General features: G+C 35.0%; 1 protein-coding gene, 1 long non-coding RNA gene and 1 pseudogene across 3 annotated transcripts; all 3 read left to right on the plus strand.

Moving 5' to 3' along the window:
* Window positions 1-203: 203 nt before the first annotated feature.
* On the plus strand, window positions 204-5,136 carry LOC108170010 (uncharacterized). Of its 2 annotated transcripts, none has more exons than XR_011581104.1 (8): window positions 204-1,066; window positions 1,281-1,388; window positions 2,199-2,266; window positions 2,398-2,440; window positions 2,568-2,630; window positions 3,559-3,603; window positions 3,953-4,090; window positions 4,969-5,136. XR_011581104.1 is itself a non-coding variant. In XM_070821708.1 (8 exons), exons 4-8 carry the CDS (start codon window positions 2,415-2,417, stop codon window positions 5,115-5,117), a joined length of 465 nt encoding a protein of 154 aa, XP_070677809.1. In that variant the 5' UTR covers window positions 204-1,066; window positions 1,281-1,388; window positions 2,199-2,266; window positions 2,398-2,414; the 3' UTR covers window positions 5,118-5,136. The 2 variants fall into 2 exon arrangements, 1 of the variants encoding a protein (XP_070677809.1); XM_070821708.1 differs by having other exon boundaries at window positions 2,524-2,630.
* A 214-nt stretch (window positions 5,137-5,350) lies between these two features.
* On the plus strand, window positions 5,351-7,142 carry LOC114826606 (uncharacterized). Its single transcript, XR_003775569.2, has 2 exons — window positions 5,351-5,558; window positions 6,830-7,142. It is a non-coding gene; the product is annotated as an uncharacterized lncRNA (long non-coding RNA).
* A 4,518-nt stretch (window positions 7,143-11,660) lies between these two features.
* On the plus strand, window positions 11,661-13,828 carry LOC103406363 (UDP-glycosyltransferase 76F1-like; annotated as a pseudogene).
* Window positions 13,829-14,060: the final 232 nt, after the last annotated feature.

Genomic DNA, 14,060 nt, shown 5'->3' on the forward strand with positions numbered 1-14,060 from the left:
ATCATTATTCTGGAAATTAGGGTTTGATCTAAATTTGGTGTGGCTGTGCTTCAGCCAAAACTCACGGATTAGGCTGAGAGAGATATATATGGGAGGATTTGTGGACGGATTTCAGGGAGAGAGGTGTGGGATGGCAGGGAGGGGAAGGAAGAGGGATGAGTGAGGCTGCCAAAAAGGGGGTTAGGGTTGATTTTTTTCTCCTCAAATCAATTGTGGTGTCGGTGATTGAACGAGCATTGGTTAGAAGGGAACTTTCGTTTCCTTTGTTTCTGAACCGGAATGGGGTCGATGGGACCATGCTCTGTTGCACGTTCAGATGAGTGATTTCAGGGATTTGGGGGTAGGGAGAGTGATTTCAGGGATTGGTAATCCCATCCCGTGTTTTCCCTTCATCTCTGTCACACTCAACCTCTCTCTAATCCTTTCTCTTTCACTCTCTTGCCATGGATTTGGAGGGGACTGATGGGAGGGAGAAGGGCGAGGTAATCAGATTGAGTTTTATTAGGGGGTTTGTGGGGTTTTTTTAGAGATTTTTCTGTGAAAGCATTGTTGTTGTATGAATTTTTTTTATTGTGGGTTTTGATTGTTTGGTTATAATTTTGGGTATCTGTTTTGGTTTTTTCAATCGGTTTTTGTGTAAGTCAAAGTTTTATGCGGATGATCGTTGGTTCTAAACCAACCGAGCTACATATATGGCTTTGCTTCCCATCTACTGACAACGTTACCCTTCTTCGCTCTACAAATTCCCTTCTAACTGTCCACACTTTTACAAAACCAAAACCAATTTTATAAATTTTGATCAGATTTTTCTTCAGATTAGAGAGAGAAAGGGTCATATATTTTTGCTATTTTCAGAGAGAGAGGATTTGATGGAAAAAGGCTATATTAGCAAATAGATGATATTTCAAAATTACAGTCGTCTGATTCACTTATTTTTGTTCATATCTAATATTTCTGGATTTTTCCATGTACATTATAGAATTTAGTGACATTTGATAAACATTGAATGAAGTCCTTCAGTGAATCTCTCAAGGCGCTCGAATCTGATATTTAGTTCGCCAACACTGTAAGAACTCCAATTCTTTCTCTACTTACACAATTCCAAAGCAATGTGTAATAAACAGTGGAATTTTGATTCAAGTTGTAGTAATTGCCCTGCAATTGTTTTTCCAATATGTTTATACACTTACGGTACTCCAATCTCTCTCTCTATATCTGTCTCTCTCATTTCTTTTCGGTTTTGCAAATCTCTGACTTTCGGTGGTTTTGTTTTCTTCCAGTTGTCGATGAATTTTATGGACTTCCTTTGTAATCCTTGCTGCAGAAAGCAATCTCGACGCCGCTGTGGGCGAAGGAACGCCATCATACGAGCCACCACGCTACTGTTGGTAATTTTACTTTTCTGATTTTATATGAGTATGTGGTTTGTTTGATGAGAAAATATGGAAAACGAGAGATTTTTTTTTGAATTTAGGGTTGCTATAACATGAATTTTCACCATGATTTGTGATTGGTTTTGGGTATCTTTCCTCTCTTATGCTTTTTACACTGCCTGCATCAACCCCTTTTCGTTTTTTGTCTTCTCTTCCAACTTATGCCCTCAATAATGATATTAGATAAGGCATTTTAAAATTTATTGCTAATATTTTGAAATTTGTGTTGTACTAATGCCATAAGGCATTTTGATTTTTGACATTTTGTTATGTTGGTTGGAAAGTTGGAGACTTTTCCTCTCTTTGCATTTTGCTATGCTGGTTGGAGACTTGCGAACTATTGATTTTGAATGCTATTGCTCTCTTTATTCTTTAAAATCGAGTATTGGAATTTTGAATGGGACAGGATTGGATTTATGACTTTGTGCTTTCCTGAATGGGTTTAGTTTTGTACAGCTTGAAATGTTGGTATTGTTTTTGTTCATGTAACTTTGGTTCATTGTTCGTTGTGGGATGAGATTTGGGATCTATTTTTTTGTTTCAGTTTTTACATATCGAATTTTCGAGAGCTATTTGATAACAGTCAGGCCTGTTTAGAGTCAGGTTTTATAACTCAAACCAATTCCAATAGCTATTTGGTAATAGGATGAGTAATTAAGTATCAAAGAGTGGGGAATTCAATGTCTTATATTGTCAAATATAATGTTATTGTGTATGTATTTACTTTGCATAAACTTGGTCTCACTTTTGATTGAATTGTTGCAGTTCTTGGTATAAGGAGCTATAGCTCCATTGAAGAAGTGAGAGGCATACGACAATATTTCTTTAGTCTGGTATGTCATTTTAACGATTGGAATTCCACAATTTGATTAGTTTTGATAATTTCCGGAAGAAGAAGAAGGCCCTGTGTCCAAGTTTTAAAAAGCACACTTTGTAATGCTTCAAAATTTCATGCTTTTTTTAGGAATTCAGACAGGCAGCATGCAGATACTTCTGACTTTATCAAGGTTAGTGAATTATGTGGTTTCTCCACGGGGTGCAGTTTTGTTGTTACACTTTGTAAAGCTTCAAAATTTCATGCTTTTTTCAGGAATTTAGTAGTCCCCATCATCATCAGTTTGTCTGCTATTGCAGTTAGGGAAGCATTCCACAGAAGAAGGCGGGGTTACACCTTCAGTTTATTCACGCAAAGAACCAGTATGTCGAAAAATATATGTTACTCAATTCTTAAAAACTTTATGGCGTGACAAAATAAATTTGCAAATTGCTAATTTTTCTGTTTTGTATAAAATCTTTGTTCACTCTACCTGAACAGGTACACATGTTAAGTTTTCTTTCATCTTATCTTTGGCACAGAAGGCACCATCAAAATTTAAACTTTTTTATTTTTTTATTTTTTTTCATTCGGCTGTTGATGAAGGGATTGTTGTTGGTGGATGAAACCTTTAGGTAATTATCTGTTGCTTATTGAACTCCCCCAATCATGAGTTTTGACTCGGAAGAAGATTTTGATGATGACAGATACTAAATTAAATTTTGGCTCAAATTGTATTGAAAATTGCAGTTCAGAGCAATTTTATGAGGAAGAAGGATGAATCCTAAACATATGTATGAATTTAGTCAATTTCTACACGCTCCATTCAGTAGATGAATTGTAAACATATGAATTTCAAGCACCTGAATTGAATAGATGCTTTTAATTCTTCTCTCATCTAAACCTTAGATTTTTCTGCAATTTTATTTCTTTGTTGTTTATATCATCGTTGTTTGAATATATGGTTAAACTTATTTCATTAATTGTTGATGCCGTGTGTTGATAATCATGGAAAGGTAGGGGTGCGATGGTCGTTTTAGTCTGTAGGGTTTCGAACGGATTGGGTGGGTTAGGGCGACTTTCATTTCCTTTCTTTCTATGAGCTGTAGAGGGACTCGGTGAGAGCATGCCGTCAGAGAGAGAGCGGGAGGGATAGAGATAGGGATTTGGTGGGAACTCATAATGTAGTAGATATTCCTCAATGCAAAGGTCCCAATCCTAATGACTTTATATTTGATATTTAATCCTTGGATTAGTGTTAAATTCTATATTTTTTTAGTTTAATTTGTGTTTTCTTTTCTGTTTTTGCAGCTCATCCTCCAAGTATAAATGCTGCTGTGGAGCTGCTTAAACAAGGTCCCTTTTCGGTTATTAAAACTCAATGTTACTTGCTTTCATTTCTAGTTTTTGAGTCTTCTATTTGTTTGCTTGCTGCAATTATTCAACTTATGCCGCTATAATATTTGTTTCCTTCTGTTTTGTCCTCGCATTAACTACCATTTGGATCATGTGAATGACAACTTTCATGTATATTTCGAATAATGAGCAGTTTATTGCTGTTAATCTTTTGATCACTGTATATGTTGCTAATTTGCCTTCTCAAACAACGTAGATGTAAACATTGATATATAAAACTTATATGTTAATCAACCAATTTAAAATTGGGATTTTAACTGATGGTCGTCCATGGTTCCTTACTTTCCAGATATTGCAACATGCATAAATTCACCTGGAAGTTATTCATGTCAATGTCCCAAAGGATACAAACATGAAGGCATGGATGAAAAGAGTTGTATCAAAGACAACAAAGGGTCAAAGGCCATTCTCCTCATTATTTCATTAGGTATGCATGTTTTTTTCACATGTTAATATATTGCATATACGAGTCTAAATTTATTTTATTGGAGCCACTTTTGGATCCAAAATTCTCATAAAGTATGTCATTGATGAAAGTTATATTCTGCTGTCTTTTAGTGATCTTTGAATAGTCTCAAGCAGTATTAACTATCAGGGATTTGTTTTCATATTGCATGAAATTTCCACTTTTTTCATCTTTGAATAGTCTCAAGCACGGTAAATATAATAGCACTAGAAAGTGAGGAAATCCACTTTATTTGGTCAGGTTGGATTCTCTACTATGACTGCCATTTTTATCTCTAAACAAAATTTTAATGGTATGTATGATATAAAATGGTAAATTTAACTATTTTGGTTTCGTTGTTCTCATACTTTGGTGCCTCGAGTTTTAATTTTTCATAGCTGTGTCTGAGTTGTTTTCCAGTTACAATTCGGGTGCCATTGGCAACTTCTAGGGGACCAAAATTGTTTTCAGGTCAAAATACAGGAACCAAATTGTAACTAGGCTAGGAGATTACATTACCAAAGTAGGAAAGTTTGGTCTTGATTCATAGTTTGGCAACACAATATGTATGTAGGATGTTGTTTTGGAACCGTTTGGTAAGTGTTAAATACATCCTATAACATGATTGACTAACAAGCATGGTCGTTCAGATATACATGCAATTGAGATCACTGACTAAATCAGGTTTCTTTTATATTGAAGCAAATCTTGCCTATTAGGTGTTTGTGAAAATTCCCCAGAGTTAGAAACAAGGATATGATGCAAATCTGAATGTAGGCTGTTTTGGTATCTGTGTGTATGTATAGGGGTGTTATATTGATATGACATGTTGCCTAATTTATCTATTTTTCGATTGTTAGATCAAAGAAGGAAGTTCAATTTATCAAGGATCAAGGTTTGGACTACTAGACAGCACGCCGGCTTCGGTTTGAGGTATGGAAGTCTCGAGCTTGCAATCTTAAATTTCTGGTTCCCGAATAAGAAATATGCTCTATTTGATCCCGAATAAGAAATGACATAGGTCTGTGGCTTCCATCATTATTAAGTTGTATCCTTTTCTACTTGGGTTACAAAAAACCATTATAATGAATTAATCAAATTTTTTATTCTAAGGAAGTATGTATTCAACATTGTTTTTTTCTGAACAATTTCAATTAATATAACTATGACCATTTGTCTACTATTTTATAGACTCCCATTGCCATGTTGGTCTCTTGCTGCTAAATGTGTATTACTTTGTCTTCTGGGTGAGCGTTCTCTAATTTAGATTAGACAACAATTCTTCAAGCTTGGTTTGTTTTCTGTGTCTCCTTCACTGTATCTGTTCTGTGAATGAACAGGTAGATGTCAACTCTAGCATTTAATAGTGTTGTGCACCTTGACAGGTGTATATGTGAACGGCTCACAGGGTTTTTCTGAATCTGTAGGTCCAGGATTTATTTTTGAAAGGGTAAGTCTGTTGTGATTCTTTTAATTCTCATCTTCAGTGCAAAAGTTTGTGTGCAAACTTTTTTGTTGCAGTTTTATTCTTCTGTATGCATTATGTTTATCTTTAAGTAAAGGTTGCTAATCTTTTATTTATGAGTGTGTGCTGCTCGGTCTCCAATGATTGTTTATATTTTTCGAGGGTATAAATGGGGAGGCAAAATGCATTCCAATAACTCGGAATTCAACCTCCACCAAATTGTAAGGAATCCAATTCCTCCAAATTTTGGAGTTGGATTCCAAAATTTGCATGGTCTCTTAAAATTTTTGATTCCCCAATATTGGGTAAACACTGGAGTAGTCAGTAATCGACTTTCAATTCCTTTTTTTTGTTCCGATTACCCTTACATAAATGTATTTATGATCTTTTAGTTTCAAGAGCCCAACTGTTGTTGCAAAATGTGCTATAGATGGAGCATCTAATGTCTTTCTTACTTATTGTTGGGCTCTTCTATCTTTATGTGAGGCATTTTGTACTACTGCTTTTGTAACGTTGGGATGTTTCAAGATTTATGACTGTGCGTTCTCTCTCTCTACACTTTTTCTTCCCTCGCTCCCTCTCATGTAGAGCCATTTTATGGTACAATGTGTTTATCGGTTCTCATGTCCAAGTTTTTCTTTCTGCTTTCTATTAAGTTTTGTTTGTATGTTATGTTTTCATGGAATCTCTTGCACTGATTTCAATTACGTTGTACTTGAATGTCCTGAACTCAAGTCAATCAGGATTTTTTTTTTGGTTGAAACCATTGAATTTCGTTGGACTTAAATGATATAGATGTGGGGAATACATTTACATAAGGATTAATTTTAGGGAACTTTAACGAAAAGCACCCGGTACTGTTCACTTTAACGAAAAACCACATTTCTACACTAAAAAGTCAATCCTGGTACTATTCACTTTACCATTTATTTTGTCCTTATCATTAAAACTAAAAGTTTTCAAGCCCTTTACATTAGTTTTCCTTTAATTTTAACCATAGAATTTTATTTCATTTTTCCTTGGAGCTTGAGTAACAAGATCATCAAATTCTTATATTCGTTATCGGTGAGAATAAATCTACATGCATAACAATATTGTTACACTTCTACTTTTATTGGGTTTTTATACAGTTTGTGTGTTTGCTTAGTCTTGCCTTGGAGTTGGATCCACTTTGTGTAATGGATTGTGATTTGTTTGAAAATATCTTTACTGATGATTTTGAGTATAATGTGTTTTTCTCTCCCTTTGTAATCCAGTCGTGCAGAAGACATCTCCATTAACCGGTAACAGATGAAATCGTTTGCTGCCGAGGTTCACGTGCAGAAGAGCGAAAATGCTGCAAGTGGATGATAGATAACAGCTCAAGACACATGGTATGAGGGTGCAGGTAAACTGTACATATGCATCTGGAAAAAGTTAAAAGTTAAGGCGGGTTGGCTATAGCTTCTCCTTCTCGCCACAACAGGAAATACTTTTGAACTGCATTAAGATGTTAATAAATTAAGCTTAAGCTATATTTTACTTATCAAGAATGGGTAAATTGTTTTAAATAGAAAAATTAAGTGCTTATATCAGGGAAACTATCAATTTTACAAAGTTTTTTGGTAAATTAGATATATAGTTTAATTTGAAGAGTTGTGTTGACCTTTACTTTTGTTAAATTATATAGTTTAATTGCGTCCTCTTTTTCCAATCCTTATATATCTGCTCAACTCTTGGTCAATTATTTGCCAGTAAGAATGTTTAATTGCTTGATCAATGATGTCCATTCAATTTGAAGAAGAAACAGGACTTTTGTCCAATAGGAATTTGAAATAGGGATTGAGACCAGATATGAGTAAGATGTCCCAATTGTTCATTGATTCTTAGATGCTACGTCTTTTTAGTTGATTTGTGTGGAAACTATTCATGCATGTTGCGACTAATATATTCAAGTCCCCGTAGCAACGCGCGAGCATATTTTCTCGTACATATACTAAAACCCAGTTTTATGTTACTGTTTTGCACTGTTAATGAACAGTGAAATTACGGATATACCCTTGGTTTCTCCTTTGTTTGTGCAACGAATTTCCAATTTTGCCCATGCTGGCGACGGGTCAGTCATCGTTGATTTTTAGCCTTCGACTCGGTTTTGTTTACTCTACCTTTCTGTGTGGCTTTTCTTTCTTGCCGCTCTGTGCTTCCATCCGTTTTGGTCTCGCCTTTGTTCTCCGCACTTTATTTCGCAAATTATTCACGAAATTGGTCTCCGTGGTTTTATCCTGCGTTCATGATTTCTGTTTTTTTTTTGGGATTTCGTTTTGCGACCTGCGTTTTGAAAGAAGTGGTGCATCTCTGTGAACCTAAATTTGTTGGCGGTCTGTGGAGACTCATAAAATTCGTCTCCATGTTTGATCCTCCACTTCTAATCGCTGGCGGAAGACTTTTTGTTTCTTTTTCCGCCTGCCATACCGAAGTTGTTGCCGGATTTCCCACGAATTTTCAGGCCACTTTGGGCACAGCCTCTCTGCAAACTGAGGTATTTTTTTAACCCATTTCTAGAGATGTTATTAATTTTTGTGAAATATTTGGTCTGGTTTTTGTTTCCCATTGCACACCCAAGTCTGATGTGTGTGTAATAGTCCTCCACACTAAACTATACGCTTCCATCCAGTTGGAAATCCATGGGTTCTGTGGGTCCCTTGGCATCCGCAACAACGTGATCCTCCATTTTGGTAGCTATTTCCTTTTAGGGTTTTTGTGTGTTTTTCCTAATGAATTAAAATGATGTCAAGTTCCTCTGATTATTGCTACATTGGATCCTCAATTGGAACTCATCTCTCATCAGATTCAATTGATTGAGGGTATCAATTAACATCACCCTTTTAACTTTACCATGGTGTGGTTCCACAAATTAAGTCATACCGTTTTCTCTCATTTAAATTCTTGAAGTTTTAATTGGAATTTCTTTAACAGTTTTTATGAAATTTGTTATCTTGTTGTTTTAGATTTTTATAAGGTTTTTATGATTCAATTAATGGGGTTTGTTTTCGTTTCAGATTAATTTGGTTCCTGCTAAAGTAATCAAACATTGAAAGCTTGGAACCAGCAATCTTTCAAAGAGGTTGGTTGTTCAATGTTTTCATTTTTGTCTTTTTAGTTGTATGAATGTGGTGGTATGATTTACTGTTTACATTTATAATTCCAATGTTTGGTTATGTTTCTTTTAGTTTAACTGTTTTGCATATATTGATTGTCCTGTGATTGAGATAATATGATGTGTACAATGAAACAAAATTCATTGAAAAAAGGGATGTAGAATTCCATTTTTCAAACTTTTTTATTTTGGTTTTTTAAAATTATCCTTATCAAACCTAATAAAATTTTGTAAACTGATGATAGACAATTTTTTTTCTTTTCCTTTTTACAGTATTTGAACAAGCTCTATTTTATAAGCTTTTGAAGTGTGTTTTTGGCTTTGAAGACGTTCTGTGCTAAAGGTAAGTAATATAAACTTTTGATGTCATTTGATTCAAAGTTTAATTATATAGTTTTATTCATTTTTTTCTGATTGAAGTCAAGTTTCATATTATGTTTATGTTTATTGAGATCAACTTTGTTTTAAACTTCTGTTTACATTTGATATAAGCCATATTGATTTGTATATGTGTTATGTCTCTATTAATTTTTTTTTCTTTTTTCGAAATCTGTTTTGCAGTTGTTTGCTTTTGAATTAGTTGTCAGAGTTCCTTAGTATCATGTCTAAACGATCTATAATTACAATAAGTGATGGTCTAGACCAAAAAGAAAACATTGGCAATAGTGAATATAATTTTTTGAGTGAGTATAATTGTTGATGCACAAAATCAATGAGGACTTTGGTACAATAGAAAGTGTCAAGTTTGTTAGATTGCTTTGGTCACTAGTGTGGATAAGTATGCAAATGGATAGGGACAAGGAAGCAAACACAAGATGTACGTGGTTCACCTAGATTGGCTACGTCCACGAAGTAGAGGAGTTCTCATTAATTGTGAAGGGTTTACACAAGTACATAGGTTCAAGCTCTCCTTTAGTGAGTACTAGTGAATGATTTAGTACAAATGACATTAGGAAATATTGTGAGAGAATGATCTCTATTTATAGAAGAGAGTTTCTAGTTTCATTCTAACATTGACATGTGTCGTGTTGTGATTGGCTTCTGATGTCGACACATGTCGCACTGTGATTGGCCTCTTGGTTGGAGGGAAACTTTTCTGGATGCTTGACGGTATAATGTTGATCGATGCGCCATAGTTTCGGGATTGGTCAAGTATGGTATAAACAATAATCATCAACCAAAAAGACTTTGTAGAATTGCTTATATACAAAATTGTGAAAGCACTTCTGTTAGCGAAACTGATGCATTAGTTTATGAATATTCACGAGCTCCAGTGCATCTTCTGTTAACCAATGTGTTATTATGCTTGTGAGCGATGTTCAAGTATTAGATACCACCCCGTTTAAAAATGAAATATATGTTTGTGATCGAAAAGGCTAAAACATTATTGGTTTCTCGACTGGCGTTGAAAACTCTGTTGGAAAAAGCTTAGGCGCTAACAATTATAATTTCATGAGTAAAGGTCAATCCTTTTTCCAAGCAACCAGAAAGGGTGAGTTTTACAATTTGTATAATGATTATTTCGTTTAGGTTTGATCTTTACCGTTTAGCTACTTGCATGTAGTGATTAATTTTTTCTTTCTTTTTGTGTGTTGTCTTTTTAGGGATTATGAAACTTTATATGGATTTGGGTGACAAAAATTACAAATGTGTATACTGTGGTGCATTCTTTTGGTTAAAAGAGTCTCTTAAACACACATGGAAAACAAATCAACCCATTTTCACTCTATGTTGTCAACAAGGAAAGATTAAATTTTCAACTCCAAAACCGACACATGCTTTTTAGATTCCTTGCTTGATCCAAATGGAGGTAAAAAAAGTTTATCATTTCGAGAAAATATTAGAGCTTACAACTCGATGTTTTCATTTACTTCAATGGGAAAAAAAGTTGATAATTCAATTAATGACATATCAAGTCCTTACATTTTTAAAATTAGTGGTCAAGTTTGTCATTTGATGGGGTCTCTTTTGCATGTTGATAATGAGTCACCAAAATTTGCTCAATTATATGTTTATGATACATATAATGAAGCACAAAATCGTTTAAGGGCTGTTAATTGTGATAGAACAAATGAAAAACTTGATTCAACAATTGTTGAAAACTTGATTAAGATGTTTGTTGAGTCAAATGAGCTGGTAAAACTTTTTCGAACAGCGAGAGACAAATTTGAAAATGATGGTTTGGTCAATTTCAAAATGATTTTGTTGGGTAGACAACCAAATGATAGTAAGCAATATGATCAACCAACAAGTGATGAAATAGGTGGATTAATAGTTGATGATATAGGTTTGTCAGACTCTAATAGAAATATTATTATAGATTGCATGAGTGAAGGATTAAAACGTGTTGCAAAATTGAATCCAAAATTTATGGCTCTTCAATACCCTATTCTTTTTCCATATGGTGAAGATGGTTACAGGCTTGATTTAAAATGGAATGAAAATTATAACGGTTCAAAAATAAAAAGACAAAGAATACCTATGAGAGCTTATATAGCTTATCTGATTCAAGAAAGAGATCCATACTTAACTACTTTGTTAAAAGGAGGTAGACTTTTTCAACAGTATTTAGTAGATTCTTATGCGATGCTTGAAGATGAAGATAGATTGGATTACATAAGACAAAATAAAAAAAATTTAAAAGTGAGATTTACAAAGGAATTTATGACGCTGTGTCAAGAGGTAACAACGATGCAAATAGTTTGGGACAAAAAATTGTTTTGCCAGCTTTGTATACAGGAAGTCTATGATTAATAATTATCAAGATGTTATGGCTATTTCTAGAGAACATGGACATCCTGATTTGTTTATAACATTTACCTGTAATGTGAAATGGCCAGAAACTATAAGATAATTTGAAAATAGGCTCGACTATGATTCTCTTCCCTCCTATTTTCATCCCCTCCTCTCACATTCTCTTATTTTATCTTTCTCTTGCTATAAAAAATTAATATAAGATATTGACGTGCCTTAACCATAACCGTTCAAATAAGAGAAGAGGAAAGGGGAGGGAAAAAAATGAGGGGAGATAATTCTACTCCCAAAAACAAAGGCATCAAGAAGATAAGATTCCAGGGTTGCGTGCGTGAGCGAATTTTCCAAGCTCAGCTGCCTCATCATTCACCAATAAATTCACACGTTAAGCTAAGCAAACGTAAACATTGTCGATTGAAAAATGGAGCAAAGCAAAGGCAGGAGAGTTATCCTCTTCCCGCTGCCCTTCCAAGGGCACATAAACCCTATGCTAGAACTGGCCAACATTCTGCATGCCAAAGGATTCTCCATAGCCATCATCTCTACCAACTTCAACTCCCTCAACCCTTCAACCCTAAACCCACACTTCACCTACCATTCAATCCCTGTTGACTTGACAGAAAACGAGGCCTCCATGAAGGATCCATTCCTTCTTCTTTCTATTCTAAATGCTAAATGTGTTGAGCCTTTCAGAGAATACTTGTCCGGGTTGTTATCCAAGGACGTTAATTCGGAGGACCCCATTGCATGCTTGATCTCGGATCCTCTCTTCAACTTCACTCGATCGGTTGCGGAAAGCTTTAAGTTGCCGAGGATCGTGTTAAGAACAGGGGGTGCAGCTTCCTTCGCTGTTTATGCTGCATTTCCACAACTCTTATGCTGCATTTCCACAACTCAAGGAAAAGGGTTACCTACCAATACCAGGTACAATCTCAAGCCAACAAAATCCTATTATCAAATGTCTTTTTATCTCATCATTGTTAGTGACCCACGTAGACTGAAGACACCGTATCAAGACTAATCACTTTTTTGGAATTCTTTTATAAGTAGCATTTTTGTTCTTATGAACATTATGCAATATGTGCTTTTATTATAAACATGTAAATTTTTTTATTAAAAACTCAAGCACATGGAAAAAAACTTCAAAGTGATTCTTCTACTGAAATCACTCCATTGATCCAAAAATGTTTTTGGTTACCAAAAAACACTTTAGCACTTCTAGAAGCGATCCTAAACTAGCATTTTGACAATTTGGGCATATTTGAGTTAGGCTTGTTAGGTTAGCATTTTTATTTCTGCTCTGCCTCGTCATAAATTAGCATTTTAGAATATGCATTATTCTAAAATGCTAATTTATATATACTTTTTAGGAACCTTATATTTGACTTTCTATTTTGACAATAATTAGATTCTCGACTAGAAGAGTGACGGAGCTTTCACCTATCAAAGTTAAAGACCTACCTGCAGCGATGCCCAATTGCGACCCTGAAGATTTCTATCAACTGATAACCAACATGGCAAATGAACCCAAGGATTCCCATGGACTCATCTTCAATACGTTTGAAGATCTTGAGGAAAAGCACTTGCCACAATTTGCCAAGAATATTACCCCAATATTCCAATTTTCTCACCAGGTCCATTTCACAAGTGCGGCCCTACAACCTCTTCTTCTTCAACTAGCTTACTATCACAAGACCAAAGTTGCATTTCATGGCTAAACACTCAAGCGCCAAAATCTGTTGCTTATGTTAGCTTTGGAGAGCGCTGCCAAGAGATAGATCACGCTCAATTTTTGGAGATTGCTTGGGGGTTGGCAAACAGTGGCCAACCTTTTTGTGGGTGGCTCGACCCGGATTAGTTCAAGATTCAGACTTGCACGAAGCGTTGCCTAATGAATTTTTAGAAGCGTTGAACGAAAGAGCTCATGTTGTGAAATGGGCTCTACAAAAAGAAGTGTTGGCCCAGCCTGCAGTTGGAGCCTTTTGGACTCATTGAGGTTGGAATTCTACATTGGACAACATTTGTGAAGGGGTCCCTATGATTTGCACGCCATATTTTAGTGATCAAATGGTGAATGCAAGATTTGTGAGTGATGTTTGGAAGGTAGGGCTGCAATTGGAGCATGGGATTGAGAGAGGTGAGGTTGAAAGAACAATTAGAAGACTAATGGTTGAGAAAGAAGGGGTAGAGATCAAACAGAGAGCCTTAAATTTGATGGAAAAGGAAAATCATTGCCTGAAAGAAGGTGGCTCTTCGTACCTATCTTTGGATGGCTTGGTTAAGCACATTTTATCGTTATAAGTTGTTTGTTTAAGTGACTCAGTATTAGCTATTCAATAAAATAAAAAATAAAGGCTTCTAGTAATGTATTAAATACATTTTTAAGAGAGTTTTAATAAAAAGGGTCTTATAAAATAAAATCTTAATAAAAGCACTCCTTATTGGTTACTTTAATATAATTCCTAATTTCAGTTTTTTGTTGGAAATCAAAACTGATGCATTATAAAGTTGGTTTTATACTACTTAGTCTAATATTGTTAGTTAACCAATTGATCATGTGCAGCACACCATGTCCTAATATCAGTTTTCCTTCTTAA

The sequence above is a fragment of the Malus domestica genome, chromosome 01 (genome assembly GCF_042453785.1).
Source record: "Malus domestica chromosome 01, GDT2T_hap1".
Classification (NCBI taxonomy): Eukaryota; Viridiplantae; Streptophyta; class Magnoliopsida; order Rosales; family Rosaceae; genus Malus; species Malus domestica.